Source organism: Stylophora pistillata, chromosome 8 (genome assembly GCF_964205215.1).
Source record: "Stylophora pistillata chromosome 8, jaStyPist1.2, whole genome shotgun sequence".
NCBI lineage: Eukaryota > Metazoa > Cnidaria > Anthozoa > Scleractinia > Pocilloporidae > Stylophora > Stylophora pistillata.
This window is the reverse complement of record NC_142526.1, coordinates 5016978-5031836: the sequence shown is the minus strand read 5'-3', so window position 1 is coordinate 5031836 and position 14859 is coordinate 5016978. Positions and strand designations below refer to the sequence as shown.

Genomic DNA, 14859 nt, shown 5'->3' with positions numbered 1-14859 from the left:
GCATGCCTCTCAGTCAGCGGTGCACTACTACAGTTTCCGAATAGCTCCGAACAGTGTCCGAATCTACCCCGACACTCTTTATTCTCGACTCATGCCCCTGAAGAGAGAGAAGCAAAATGTCGGACAGAGCGCGTATGAACCATTTGTGGAATCTGGCCGTGAACTGCGCAAAGGAAAGCCCAGAATTGTCTCAATTCTACGTGAATGAGATTCACTCTACTGAAGAAAATAGTGACGCTTTACTGGATAAGCTTAAGTTGAAATATTGCAAGCATTGTTACATCGTATTTAGCGCTGATAATTGTCGCGTAAGATTGCACCCGAAACGTGGAAAGAGAAGGAAACTTAACGACAAAAAATATCGCACTAATAAGGAAATACTGAAACTTCCCCGAAGACTGAACCATGTCGGGGTATTTTGCAAGACGTGCGGGAAGCATTCATTTTATCCTGGACGTGCAGGGGAAGAGAGGAAATCCAGACTTCAAAAGAAAATTTCGTCTTCTGCGCCGCAAAATTCGCGCAACAAAGGTGCATCTCAATATAGCACTCCTGTTTCATCAAGATCAGCGAGTTCCCGGAGGAGAAGTCACAATTCTACGCTTAAAGATCTTCTGCGAGCTGATGATCGAATTAAATCAGCGTCCACTGGTGCGACTCCCCAACTAAAGGATTTCTTGTCAAGCTTAGGTCATTCCATTTCTCTTACGTAACTTAGAATATAACTGCTGGAAGACAGATGTGAAGTTGCTTATGGAAGGTAGTGAAAAACAATGTGGAAAGGGGTTATACCTGGGAATAAAGCTATAAAGTAATAGCTCTTCTACCCAAGGATGTTTGGTAGGCATAAACCTAACAGTTTGGAGATGTTGCATCTGTTTGAAGTAAAAAGTCCAGTGTCTTATTTACATGTAGGAGGTGTATCTGATAAAATGCCTGGTCCCAAAACAAGCCTCAGTCTGTTGTGGTGTTTTACCTCACTAATCAGCACAATTCTCTAGTTCTGTTTGATTGTCTGAACACAATACCAAGCTATTGTGTTTCGTCAGAGAGCTCTAAACATAAATTGCTGCTCTGTTGTTTTCACCTCAGTTGACTATGTAAATAGACAACATTTATCAATACTGAAAAAAATTATTATTTTGAAATGATAGCATGGTTTCTGCACTTTAATAAACTAGTGTTGAGTTTAAACATGCATCTAAACGAACTCAGTTTTAATTGTGGATGTAACAAGTAATTTTGTGACTTAAACTTCTGGGGCCCGTTTCTCAAAGGTTCGGGTAGCTTAATGGACCCGTAAAGCTGTTATGTTTTCTTTTAAGATAGGGATTTCAAAAGTTTTGAAAATGATGCATTAAAACTATCAGTTAAAGAAACAAAAAGGACTTGTTTTGGGTGCCAGAACCTGCTTCCCTATCCTTTAAATTTTGATTTTAAAACATGGCTTCGGGCCCATTAAGTTATCGGGACTTTCTAGAAATGGGCCCCTGGGCTGGGTTGTTCAAAGCTGGGTGTATTTAATCACTTTCACCAGAGTGTGGTGAGGGTCGCACAACAGAGCAAGGCTCCAAATTAGGTGCACCCAATATCCCACCCATCCCACCCCAGGGGAGGACATCCATCACACAGTAATCTCGTGTGAGGGAAATTAACGTCTCCTACCCCAACCTTGCAGGAGATGGGACCTCCATTTATTCATCCCTATCCGAGAAGACTAGAATATCTAACCATTTCTTGATGTTATAGAAAGGTGGCAAATTCTTCTCAATTATTTTAAGACCCTGAGTGTTGGTCCGGCTGGGGCTCGAACCCTCGACCTCCTGCACAACATTCCAGCGCTCTATCCATTAACACAACCCAGGGTTAGTGTGAAATCTGATTTCAGATTTGAAAGCTTTAAAAGAAAATTCAGTTCCATTTCTTTTGTCTACAATTTGATGATGGGATCCCCTTGAAAGAATAAAGGAAATTACCCAAAAAGAGGCTTTTGAACAAGGTAATAAAGAAACCTGGATCAAAATTTAGCACTTATCAGACTTCAAACAACTGGGCCCTCTTTATTTACAATTTTTTTCAGGCAGCCACAGTCGCATTATCAGCCTGGATCATTCATACAAATGTTAGTCTTCGTGAGGGGGGCATTGGGGCCTCTTGGAAACTGCAAAACTGGAGAAAAAAACCTCCAAACTGATGAAAAAAGGCATCAAAACCAAAAACTGCATGCACACCTGAGAAAACCATTACATTTTCACCTTTAAAGGGGTCAAAAAGGAAAAACAAAAAACTGAAAACCAAATGCAAAAACACAAAATCTGCAAACCCCTCTGAACATCAAAACCGAACCCTTTTGGCCCAAAAACCAAAAAACTGATCCAAAAAAAACAGTCGAAATTGCAAAACCGAAAATCCCAAACCCCCCTCTTTCATATTCTCCATACCGTCTTCCCTATGTCTCCTATGGTGATGAGCAGGAGAATGTATGTGATGATCAGAAGCTTCTCAAATTGGTAATCATTTCCATTATTCTCAAGGCCTTTATGTTTGATTCAAGTGTGGCACATTAGGGAGAAATTATGAGCCAATAACTGTGAAGGGTTTATTAGGTAAATCCCCAATAAGTTTCTTCAAATTCTTTCTCTTCTCTTTCCTCTGTAACAGCAGCTATGAATAAGTCTTCTGTTAGATACAGTGGCAAATTTTCTCTCATTCTTTGAACTTTGGAAAGAACTGTAAGAATGTCTCCATCTTCGCAGTGACTAAACATATTATTTTCTGGGATGAAAAAGTGAGGTAAATTTTTGGCTTTCAGACATGACAGAAGTTTATCAATAAGTCTTTGCAGTAATACAGCTCTACTGCAAGATTCTCTTATTTGTTCTGGCATTGACTCTAGAACCCAAAACATAACAGTTTTCAAGTGATATGAGGCAACAAGCTTTGGTTCTTGCAAGTATTTCCTTCGTAAAGCTTTAACTACCATGAGCACTTGTTTCTGCCATGGTGTTATAGCAGAACTGAGAAGCAGCTCAGCTGAGCTGAAGCTAAATCGCCACTCTAACAGCTTATTTGTGGTATAAGGATGGGGTTTTGCGAGCAAGTAACAGTGAAGACTTGAGATTTTCTTCACTAGTCCTTGATCAGGCCAGTATCTTCTTCTTCTCAGCCAGGCATCTTTGATATCTGTTGGAACTTGACAGAGTATAGCAGGTGCTATGTCAATAATCTGATTTTCCCAAGAGAGGCTACTCTGTGAATCCTGGATGGCTGACAGTGTGTCAAAAAGTGCCCCTACTGCTGTGTCTGGCCAAGCTTCAGAATCAGGCCAAATCAAGCAGTGGATAGGCTCTTTAAGGAAAATGGTCATAACCGGATAAAAATCCTTTACACTTTTGCGTTTCATTCCAAGCTCAATGCCTTGGGAAGGGTTGAATTTTGTTCCCATCGTATTTATCACTGCATACCCAACTCTTCGCTCAAACATCCTGACAAATTTGTGAGAAAGGAAAAGTTCTTCATTATATATTTCATAAAGCTTTGTGAATGGATCCACCAGATCTCTTAGTGCTGGTGTGTCTTGTATTGAGATGTGAGTAGCATCTAATACTTTCAAATTGACATAACCTGGATTACGTCCTTCTACGGAAACACATTTCAGTGGTTCACTGTCTCCTTCAGCAGCAATGACATCTGGCAAGATAAGCATAAAATCCATCTCCTGTATAATTCTTCCATCATCTGTACACTCAGCAATGTGAGAGCCCTCAAACATGCTTCCCACAGGCAAAACAGTTTTTGGCAGTTGGCTCAATATGCGTTGTTTCTTTATTGCTTCGAAAATTACTTTGTGTTGAGTCATGTTGAGAAACAGAAAATTCTCATACTTGAAAAGGGCTCTTTCAACCTCTAGCTGTTGAAATTGAAGTGTCCTAGCTTTTGTAAGAGACCTGAAAAATAATATAAATATTCACTATTCTACACAACATTAGCCAATAAAAAGTCTCCCCCCATATAGATTAACATTAAGATAAATGATGAATTTCATAGAGGAGCTTCCTGACAATTGGCTTTCACTTTTACTTTTTTTTTCCTTGCCCCAAATGAAGACCTGTTCATGAGTATAATCTTTGGGCCATGTAGCCCTTAAGGGCCAGCCATTGTTTGACAAACCTGGTGTGAGTGTTCAGTTAGGAAAATGGATTGGACAAGTTAATGGTTAGGTAACATAACATAACATAATCTTTATTTCTTAAGATAAAATCACATATCCTAAGTTACAACATAAACTTTCAAGGGAAACTATTACATGTCATATTTAAAATACTAAAAACGTTCTTAAACCTTTCAGTGTGGATTATAGGGACAGAGACTGACATATTTCTAAGATTGTACCTCATGATCTTTTCCTTACTAGGTAAAAACTGGGAAAACGGGCATTCGGGGTCGTTTGATCTTTTTTGGTAGAGTGCCTTGTCCGCCTTATTAGCAAATCCCTGATATCTACAGGTAGTAGCCATGTATCAAAATAGGAGGCAGGTTTGAGTCAGGTTGAAAAAAAAAAGAGGGAAGTTTGGTTGAAACCTGACCCAACCTACATCCTTTTTGCATTCTGCTGGGGCAATTACGGCAATTATCAGGACCCTCTGTTTTTTATGAACCAAATCCCTGGATTGGATACTGATCCATCACAAGTACCCTACACTTTCTTTGATAGCAGACTTAAATACCCATCTACACTTCAAGTAGAGAGAGTAAAGAGTCTTGCCCAAGAGCGTGTTGGTGACTGGGTTTGCACCTGTCCCTCTCGACCAATCACAGAGTGTCAGTCAGTCAATTATCTAATGAGATATTATGGGTGAGATCGACCCTGGAAAGGACTTGTGGTTGACATGAACTGATGTTTTGACAATCTGACCAGGCTTGACGTTGTGCATTAATGAAATCTTTGAGTTAGTGAGAACTCAATATGAAGGCAAAATCAAAAGACATATTTTATTTTCAAATTATAAACTTGGCACATAAATACTTGCATCATGATTTATAACTAACAATCAGTTACACCATCAAGCTACTTCATTCATGCTAAAATAGTCATTGAAAACTTAGCTGAGAGATTTATCCAGTAGCTATTAGAAAAATGTCATGTACCTGAAACATCGTTTTCTCCCGACCCTTTCACTTCTATGATCCAAGAATAAAGTCTCCACATTATTTACCATATAATATTTCTTACACTTTTACCTGAGAATTTAGTGTTTAAATCAAACAATATTATCTTCCAGTTGATAGGATTTTCACTCTTCATCTTTCAGATCAAAAATATTTCCATGTTACAAGAAGAAATTCACTTCTGGGAGTAAAAGAGTTAATAATAATAATAAAAATAATATTAAAGCATTTATATAGCGCCAAGTCAACTACTACTTCATAGCACTTTACAACATGTACTATATGATTAAAAAAATACAAATTAATACCCTATAACATCAGTTTCTGTACTCTCGATACTGTTCTCTATATATTTCCTTAGATACTAACAAGGAGAATTTGTTTAACAATCAAGAGCTTCTTTAGTTGATGATCATTTCCTTTATTCTCCTGACCTTAATGCGTGTTTCAGGGGGGTATCTTGTAAGGAGAAATTAGATGCTGGTCACTCTTAGAGGTTAAAGTTTTAAACAAACTGTAGGACTTTTTGAACAAAATCATCACCATTTGCCCCCAGCCACTCCTCCGGAAAGAGTTCAGAGGTCAAATAATCTAAAATGTTTCTCTGAACTCTTTTTAACTCTTTAAGTGTATAACTGATGTCACATGTGCTGAAGCCTTCCAACAGATTAACACATGGATTGAAAAAGTGAGGCAAATTATTGTTCTCCAAGAACACGATTAATTTGTGTAGAAGGTGCATGAGTAATTCACCTCGTCCCATTCTCTGTCTTTCTGCTAGAGGTGTTGATTCTAAATGCCAAAAAATGGCCATTTTGATGAAATGAGATGTGAAGACTTTGGAGTCATTAAAGTGTTTTGCTATAAGTGCTTTTAGAATGACTACACACTGTCTTTCTTTGGGTCCAGTTTCTGAGAATAACAAAAATTCTGCTCTCCCAAAAGTTAACTGAAATGCCATCACTTCTTGGTCTATTGCATGTCCTGTAACGTCCCACAAGGGGTGTAGGTAACAAGGAGTCAGTGCAATGTCCTGCACAGTTTTCATACTGGGCCATTGTCTTTGCCTTTGAAGCCAGTTCTCCATTGCAACAGCAGGCCAACTGCATTCTAAAACCACATGAACTTTGAAAATCCGAGCAGGCCAAACCGATGAACTCCAGTTGGTGAGATTCACCCACAACATTTGTGCAGTTGTCATTGCATTTCCTGACCAGGTATCAGGATCTAAAGGTAACATATCTAGGCGTTCAGAAATTTTCTTGAAAAATGACACATCAAGTGATGCAAAAAGTTCTCTACCATGCCTTGTTTGTGACCTTTGAACAATTTCCATGCCACCAGGCTTCTTTGAATAAACCTTACCAAGTGAGTTCAAAATTCTATCCTCCATGGCTTGCATAAAATTTCTTTTGATATAAAGACCATCATGGCACTGTTTTAGGAAACCAGCTGTTTGATCAATGCCCATAAATTCCCATTCAATGCCTGATGGGTCTAAAACCTTAACAAACACTTGGTGTGTTTTCCCATCAACTTGTGTATACAGTAAAGCTCCTGTTGAATCTTTAGCTGTGGGTGGTGGAAGTTGGACAAAAAAGTCACATTCAACAGCAATCTCTATTCCACTGCTCATCTTTTTTGGAAGGAAACATCCTTCAAATGCACTGCCAGTCAAAACACAGCAGTCTGTTTCCTCGCCAAACGATTTAACAGCACTCAGAATGGTTTGATGTTGAAGATGAACAAGGAGAAAGAAGTTGTCATATTTTCGTAGTGCTGTTTCAAGGTGTAAAGTGTTGGAAATCTGAAAGAAACTGAGTATGTCCCAAGCCTTTCCATTCCGTTTAGACCTAAAGATGTACACGATACATGAAGCTAGAATTATCTCATTTTCGATTAATTTTACTCGGATCATGGAAGAAAGGGACTGAGAGGTTTATAGTTATGTTTTTAGGTTGGAATTATATTTCGACTTCATTCCACCTACAACATTTCTTAGGATCGAAAATCACGAGAATTGAGGTTAGATAACACTTGCATGGGCTCTGTACGGATGAAACCTCAAATTCTTATATCAAATAAAATCCCATCAAGTAGTAAAAAAAAGCAATTCTTACCTGAAAACAAAGGCGACTATCAGGGAAGCGAAAGCAAGTGTACAAATAATTGTAAGGACCATGATGAAACCCACATCAAAGGATGGTAACTTTTTGGTATTTTTGAGGTTGATTGCAGAATGGACCACGAAACCCGGAAGTGACCGAGCTAGATTGGGCTCTTCAAGTGATTGTTGGCACGAACTCCATGAACCGCAAATCTTTTCTATGATCTCAAAAGGTAACAAAAAATATAAAGAAGGAAAGAAGAGAAAAATAGGAAAGGGAAGAGAACAGCTTTGGACTCAGATTTGAAGGAAGACAACTGAAATCCTTTACGCTGACATCAACAATTAAGAAATCTTGAAATCAGTCTCTACTCTCGAGGATATGTGTTTCCAGTCTGGTTAGTGAGGCAAACTTATTTTCCAGGAGCAGTATCATCATAATTTATTTTTTTTGGGATCAACATTCCGAAAGCTTACAAAAATAGTACAACTCGGTCAAGCAAACTCGAGCACTTTGTTCTGAAAATTTCCGGAGAGGGAAGGGGTACGGGCACTCCTTTGTTTGACCTGAACGGGTATGTTTCTCCAAACAGGTTAAAGCTTTCAGAGTCTTGAAACTTAAAAAGGTATTCGGTCGCGCGATTTATCGTCTCTTCCAGGTTCTCTTTCTAGACCCTTGATTAGATCGCCAGTGTAAGAGGTTCGTTGTCTAACTGTACGGTTCCAACAACTATTCTGTCTAACTGAGCACGCTAAATATGTCTTTCAGATGACGACATGTCGCAATCTACTACAATTTTTTTTTTCTTGAGCTGGCTAACCAATTCAAATGGATGGATTCTGGGATCAGGCTCAAAGGCCCACGGTGTCACTATCCCACAGAAATTCTCTAAAATGCTTGCCTCCCTCCCTCCCTCCCTCCCTCCCTCCCCTCTCTTTACATACACATACACACCCTCCCCACCCCCCCTTTACATACACACACACACACACACACACACACACACACACACACACACACACACACACACACACACACACACACACACACACACACACACACACACATACCCACCTTGAGGTTGGAAAAATACTTCCCTCCTATTCTGGATCTTTCCTATTCAATTTTTTTTTCTCAACGATAGATCTGTGGAGAGACTTGGCGCGCATTAAAGATAACAAACTCAAAGCTTAAGTTTTTCAATATTGATGAAACGTGACGAGATTCATCTGCGCTTGAGCTCTGTCTGATCTTGTGCACTTTAATTGTTTAATGAGAAGACCTTTTCAAGACTTTTCGGCTTCATTATCACAGTTTGATCGGATTATCTGTGTTCTTGATATCCATCGTATTTTCATTCAGTATCTGTTAAGATTTTGCAGATTGTTCCAGCCGCAACTATGGAGCGCTGGGAGAAGGAAAAAGACGATATTTATTTTAATTTTTTTTTTTCAACGGAAGCTTCGTCAGAGTTGTATTTGACTAGTAGGGTTCTACACAACTCATAAACTTTTGAAACATGTCTCCCACTGTAATATTCACATTGCTATTGCAGTTTTTCTGAGTAAAAGTTGTTAGGTATTTCCTGGAAAGCAGCAAATGTTGAAAGCGTGAAAATGCACAACTAAAGACGTGTTTAAACTGGAATGACCTTTTTGTGTGAGGTGAACATGTCACTGAAACAGCTACGTGTATTGATCAATGTATACTGCAAAAGTCTTCTTCTCATGTTAGAGATTTTCCCTCTACTACTTGTTTGGAAAAAAATACCGCGAGTAAGCAACAGTGGTTGTTTTTTAACGTAACAACAGGACATTGTGCAACGACAAGTAATGGTGAAAAGATGTGTAGTTTCTCGACTTACCGAAATAGAACAGCCTTCAATCATGATATTTCGGGTTTAATATCACACATTTCCGCTTTAAGCTGGCAGAAATTCAAAAGCTACCGCATAAAAGCTTCAATTTGTGCAAAAAAGGATAAAAAAATTGTGATTTGTCGGTGGACCCTTCGTGCTGCCCTAACTGACCTGACTGAAAATCGTAGGGAAGTGAATTACCGAATTATATTACACACGTTGACAAAAAGACAGCACAATGACCTATCAGCCAGTTTTTGAAGTAATGGCGCCATTTTTCGTGGAACAAATTTATACAGACGAAGAAACAGGAGCGTACCAAGATATAAGCCTGTGGAGGGCTCAACTCCATTCCATCCCCGAAGGTGTTTATATGATCGGAGATGTTGCTCTTGGAGCGTTCACATCAACCATTCCCCAAACCGCTGTGGTACGGGTGAAGCCCTTGATCAAGTATGACCATCTTGGTGAAATTATCAAACCGCCATCTTCCTACGAGGACATTTGGGACGACAAGGGCTCCGAGGGGTCGTTATAACGGCTCCTTTTAGCGAGTACATGCTCCTCCAGGTTTTGTGGCCCTTGGCGATGCAGCTTGCAATGACTGGTCTCAGCCTTCTGCTGAATTTACTGCCAAATATGCCTGCATCCGAAAAGATTTGCTTTCTGCCGAATGCTGAGCTGTCTTCCACAGCTTTGTGGAACGATCAGGGCTCCGGAGCAGAGCGAGATGTTTCAGTCTGGCCTGTCCAAGGCTACTACCACCCTACGGGATGTTTTAAAGCTAATACTGCCTACAACAAACCATCTTTAGACGTTTACACTCTGCCAATCGCCAGGATATACAACAAGGAGTGCTCTGATCACTGATAGTTTAATCAACGGAAGAAGTAAAATTAGTGACCTCATTAATTAGAGATTCTTGATCTTATAGGTCGCTCCTTCTTGATTACGCATGTTGCAATTACCACTAAAACGGATAACAGAAGCTATTTTATTGACACCGGAAGTGTATGTGATCATGGATAAGACAAACTTTAGACTTACGTTTCTCCTCAAGAAAATTGGATGTCTGACAGTTCTTTAAAATTTGTTCTCAATTTCGGCACACTGTAGGGTCATAGCATTCCAGTATTCTGCGTGTACATCACAGTATCACAAACAGAGCCATACTGATATGCCTTGAATTTGAAACTGATCTCTCGCTACGAACTGCACGAATCATTACGTCTTGGTCTCGGTAAAGTAAGCTTGGTGTACTCATCGAGATATTAATAAACCAAACACTGATCTTTTTACGAGCACGAACAGACTGGCATCTCTTTTATGGCTCGAATATGAGTCTCAGACAAGAGCTAACCAGAAGGAAGGCTGTTTCTTTGTTAAAGTAGACTGTACTGATTAAAAGTTCTTTGAATTCGACTCTAGCGTTTCACTTGAGACACAAACGTTATAGTGATTGGTAATTTCCGGCATTTCTCGGAATTCTCATTCACTTCCTCTCCTTTCGCTTTGTTTTTCTTTAGTTCTATCCGCAGTTGATATGTCTTTAGTCAGTTAAGCCGTGTCCGTTTTGTTTCGTAGGAGAGGAGCTGAACTAAGGCAATTTGATTTTTGATAATATGAACAGCAATTCCGCAAGTCAACTCCAAAATTCTAAGACTTTATATCTTCTAACAGCAAACTTCTTGCAATGACGAGATCGCTCATCTAATACAACTCAAGCCGCGCGTGTGTGTGTGTGTGTGGGGGGGGGGGGGGGGGGAGAGAAATTTTGGACCCCAGTTACTTCAATATTCGTTTAACCCGTTCGTAATTACGCTAGCGAGTTTATCATTAAACTCTGATGCCAAAAAAAAGAAAAAAAAAAAGAAAAAAACAGTTGGGAACCGTTTATTCAACAATAAAAAAACCTTTAAAGAAGCTCTTTTTTTCTTTTTTTTTTTTTCAGTGGGGTTGCATACCAGCGTGAAAGTAAAACTCAAAGATATTATGCCTGAAAATTTGAGCATAATGCTTTTGAGCGTCACCCCAGGAACAAAATTACATACATACATACATACATATAATTTTTGTTAAGGCAGGTCGGTTTGTGGCAACCCAAAGGCTGGTGTGGACCTGCCAGGATTAAGACATTATCCCCCAAATTATGCTCTTGATTTTGCATTATGCTCCATTTGATAATTCAAGCGTTTAATTAAGAGCCCTTCAACCCTCGTCACCCACCAACGCAACGGCGCCACCACCCTGCCACCGACAGGTTATACTTCTTTCTGATTCGGCCATGTTTGTCAGTAAAACATTAGAAACCTGACATATTGGGTGCCACGCCCTTGGCTAAAAAATTACCTACAGGAAACTGGTGGAAACGGCATTTGAGACTTAGATGCTGAAAATGACTCTGAAAACGTTACTTTTAAAGAAACACAAAGTAACGCAAGGTCCAGGTTTTGAAGCTTGGTCAACGAATAAAAAGTCAGAGTCTCTGATGTTTTACAGGTAAAGTTGATTGTCAAATCCGGCACTTAGGTAGGGCAATTTGAACCACAATTTGAGTTCCCAGGGGTAGGATGTCGAAGCTTCGAATAGGCCACTGTCGATACATCAGAATTCAAACTTGGCTCCGAGGCTTGGGGAATAAACCAAAGAAAATCACATCGAGGTGGAGGGATGATGAATAATTAAGATCGACGAATGTATACATGAATCAGTGGTGCGTTTTCAAACAGGTCCTTAAAAATATTATGCGTCATTAGCACATAAGAAACGATTTGTACGAATTCACTCCAATAGGCGATGGCGCGTCCATTTGCCGCTTATCTAAGACACTCTCCTTGTTATTACTTGAGCTACGGTCTTGCGGCACACAGTATGGAAATGTGCACCTCTTGCCATCATAAAGAGTGTAAAGTTTCAGAATAGTGGATTAAGTCAACTACGTTTGCTTTTCGCACTATAAAAAATTAAATTCCCTTGGTGTAGTTCCTCTCGCAGTTAACAAAACGGACATAATCCGACTCGACCGAATTAAAGGCTTATCAGCCGGTAAAACCAAAAAAAAAAAAAACACAAAAAGGAGAGGAAATGAGTGAGAATTCCGAGAAATACCGGAAATGAGTGAGAATTTCGAGAAATACCGGAAGTGACTAATCTAAGATGTTTGTGTCTCGAGGAAAACACGAGGGTTGAATTTTAATGAAGGTTGCACTCTGCAAAATATAAACAGCATTCCTTTCGGCCGGCTAGCTCTCGGTTAAGGCTCATAATCGACCCTTAAAAGAAATCAGTGATGACGCTCTGGTTGTATTCGTAGAAAGATAGGAGTTTGGTTCATTGATGTTACACGTACCAAAAGGTTTCAACTTTTATTACCTAGCCCAGGTCGTAATGATTAATGTTTCATGCAGTTTAATAGTGACGAGCGATCAGCTTCAAATTAAACATGAAAATTACTTTGTTTGGGATACAGTGATGCACTAGTTGAATACTCTATAATGCTATGAAACTTTTCACTGTGAAATTGAGAAAATTCTAAGAAATGTATATCCAAAGTGGACATTGAATAACGTGTCGTTAATTATTTTTTTGTTTACATGCATGAGTAGTTAACAAAGTGCAAAGTCCAACTAAATATGCGTTCCTGAGCTGAAATCCAAGTCCCCTGTTTGTCCTAGCCAGTGCAAATCATGGTCCTCTATACAATAAAACAACTTCTATAATTTCTTTTAAAAAAGCGATTGCAGAAAATCACAACTTTAATGACTTGATGAAGTCTCTTATTGCACTTCTTCCATCGATATAACAGTTAGAAGATATTCAGATCATTGGAGTGCTCCTTACCATATATCTTGGCGACTGGTAAAGTAAAGACTTCTAAATTTGGTTTTGCGTGAGCACTGTGGGCTTTAAAATATCCAGTCGGCTGGAAGTAGCCTCGCACGGACCAGACTGAAACATTTCGTTTTGCTCCGGAGCCCTTGTCGGTCCACAAAGCGGAGGAAGACAGCTCAGCATCGGCAGAAAGCAAATCTTTTCGGATGCAGGCATATTTTGCAGTAAATTCTGCAGATGGCTGAGACCAGTTATTGCAAGCCACATCGCCAAGGGCCACAAAACCTGGAGGAGCATGTACTCGCCAAAAGGAGCCTTTATGACGACCCCCGGAGCCCTTGTCGTCCCAAATGTCCTCGTAGGAAGATGGCGGTTTGATAATTTCACCAATACGGTCATACTTGATCAAGGGCTTCACAAGAACCACAGCAGTCTGAGGAAAAGTTGACGAATGCGCCGCAAATGCAACGTCGCCGATCATGTAAACACCCTCAGGAATGACATCGACACTAGCCCTCCAAACACTTATGTTTTGGTGCGCTCCTGTTGCCTCGTCTGTATAAATTCTTTCCACTGAAGTTGGTGCCACAACTTCAAAAATTGCGTGATGCTTCGTTGGGAAGTTTTTTTGCATCGTTGGCGGACCCATTGGCGGACCGGTTGGCATGCTATAAGGACCAGCTTTATAAGGAAACTGCGCCATGTTTAGGTATGGAGTCTGAAAGAACGCCGCGGTCGAGAGGGACTGACGTGGAATAATAAACAACTTTCAAATCACAACCGAAGATTCTCGGAAATCCGCGCGGAGACATAGCCGAACACCCGAAGAACAAACAGAAACAGTATGGCGGTAATTTTAAAGCGTGAAAAATTTGCCTGATGCGGATGATTTTGGATACGTAAATTCTGCCTGATGCGGATAATTTTGCCTGATGCGGATGATTTTGGATACGTAAAATTTGCCTGATGCGGATAATTTTGGTTACGTAAATTCTGTTGATGAGGCGTATAAACTCATTGCGGAATTCGAAACAGGATCGACGACGAAGTTTTCTTGCCTTAAGGCTGACAAAGGTTTCGGAAACACTGGTATCCCCATATATATTTGAAAGCGTTACGTCGTGCTAGCTTGTATCACTCTCGTCCTTGCTCTACTGATCCTATCTTCCATCACAATTTAACAAAAAATCACTCGAACAGCGGTCACAAAATACTCTGCGAAGATCCACGAGACATTAAAGGTGCAAAAAATTTCTTTTAATGGTGTGCCTTTCATAATTTTGGGAAGGAAAGTGTGCGATTGTCAGCACGGCAAAGATAGAAAAGCTGGAGAGAAAAGGAAACGAAAAGACGCAGGAGAAGTAAATGAAATATTGCACTGTACATACACATATTTTTCTCATCCGCGACATTGGTGTTACTACTGTCACCTATGGCTTGTGAACCCGAAAGGTCAGATACACATCGATCACTGGGTCATGACATTGATCTCAGAATACTTTTATGACAAACGCGATAACACTTCAATCTCGGCTAAATTGAAGATGGTTTAGAACTTATCAATTATAAAAACCTTTCACTGACGTTTGCTGCTGACAAAAGAGAAAATAAACGCAGTTCTACGCTTTTTTATTTCTATCAAGCTGTCGTATGTCGGCTCCTTATCTTTCAAGGCATTGCGCAATGACACTTCTGTTTCTTCACATTCCAAAAAATATATAGCTTGAGAAATGCAATATCACTCATCTTACGCTGATATACTAATCTTTTACAGAAGGCTGGTCACAAAGATTTCGTGTTCAAGAAAAGAACATTTCTCGTTCAAGACAAGCGGAAGTTTGATTACAAAGTACAGATAAAAATGCGAGAAATTTTATTTTTAGCAGAGCACAA

The 14859-nt window shown here is 39.7% G+C and overlaps 4 protein-coding genes and 1 pseudogene across 5 annotated transcripts; 2 read left to right on the top strand and 3 right to left on the bottom strand.

Moving 5' to 3' along the window:
- Positions 1–82: 82 nt before the first annotated feature.
- LOC111327124 (uncharacterized) lies at positions 83–1385 on the top strand. Its single transcript, XM_022931232.2, has one exon. It carries the CDS (start codon positions 117–119, stop codon positions 711–713), a length of 597 nt encoding a protein of 198 aa, XP_022786967.2. The 5' UTR covers positions 83–116; the 3' UTR covers positions 714–1385.
- Positions 1386–2040: 655 nt separating this feature from the next.
- Positions 2041–3947, bottom strand: LOC148724575 (uncharacterized). The gene has a single exon (XM_088729414.1). It carries the CDS (start codon positions 3857–3859, stop codon positions 2603–2605), a length of 1257 nt encoding a protein of 418 aa, XP_088585540.1. The 5' UTR covers positions 3860–3947; the 3' UTR covers positions 2041–2602.
- Positions 3948–4978: 1031 nt separating this feature from the next.
- Positions 4979–8160, bottom strand: LOC111327158 (uncharacterized). Of its 2 annotated transcripts, none has more exons than XM_022931271.2 (2): positions 7290–8160; positions 4979–7022 (listed from the first exon to the last, which is right to left on the bottom strand). In XM_022931271.2, the coding sequence occupies exons 1-2, from the start codon at positions 7349–7351 to the stop codon at positions 5675–5677; spliced, it is 1410 nt and encodes a 469-aa protein (XP_022787006.1). In that variant the 5' UTR covers positions 7352–8160; the 3' UTR covers positions 4979–5674. The 2 variants fall into 2 exon arrangements, with proteins under 2 accessions (XP_022787006.1, XP_088585537.1); XM_088729411.1 differs by having other exon boundaries at positions 4979–6976.
- Positions 8161–8266: 106 nt separating this feature from the next.
- LOC148724574 (uncharacterized) lies at positions 8267–10557 on the top strand (annotated as a pseudogene).
- A 1929-nt stretch (positions 10558–12486) lies between these two features.
- LOC111327118 (uncharacterized) lies at positions 12487–13703 on the bottom strand. Its single transcript, XM_022931225.2, has one exon. It carries the CDS (start codon positions 13667–13669, stop codon positions 12941–12943), a length of 729 nt encoding a protein of 242 aa, XP_022786960.2. The 5' UTR covers positions 13670–13703; the 3' UTR covers positions 12487–12940.
- Between the last annotated feature and the right edge of the window lie 1156 nt (positions 13704–14859).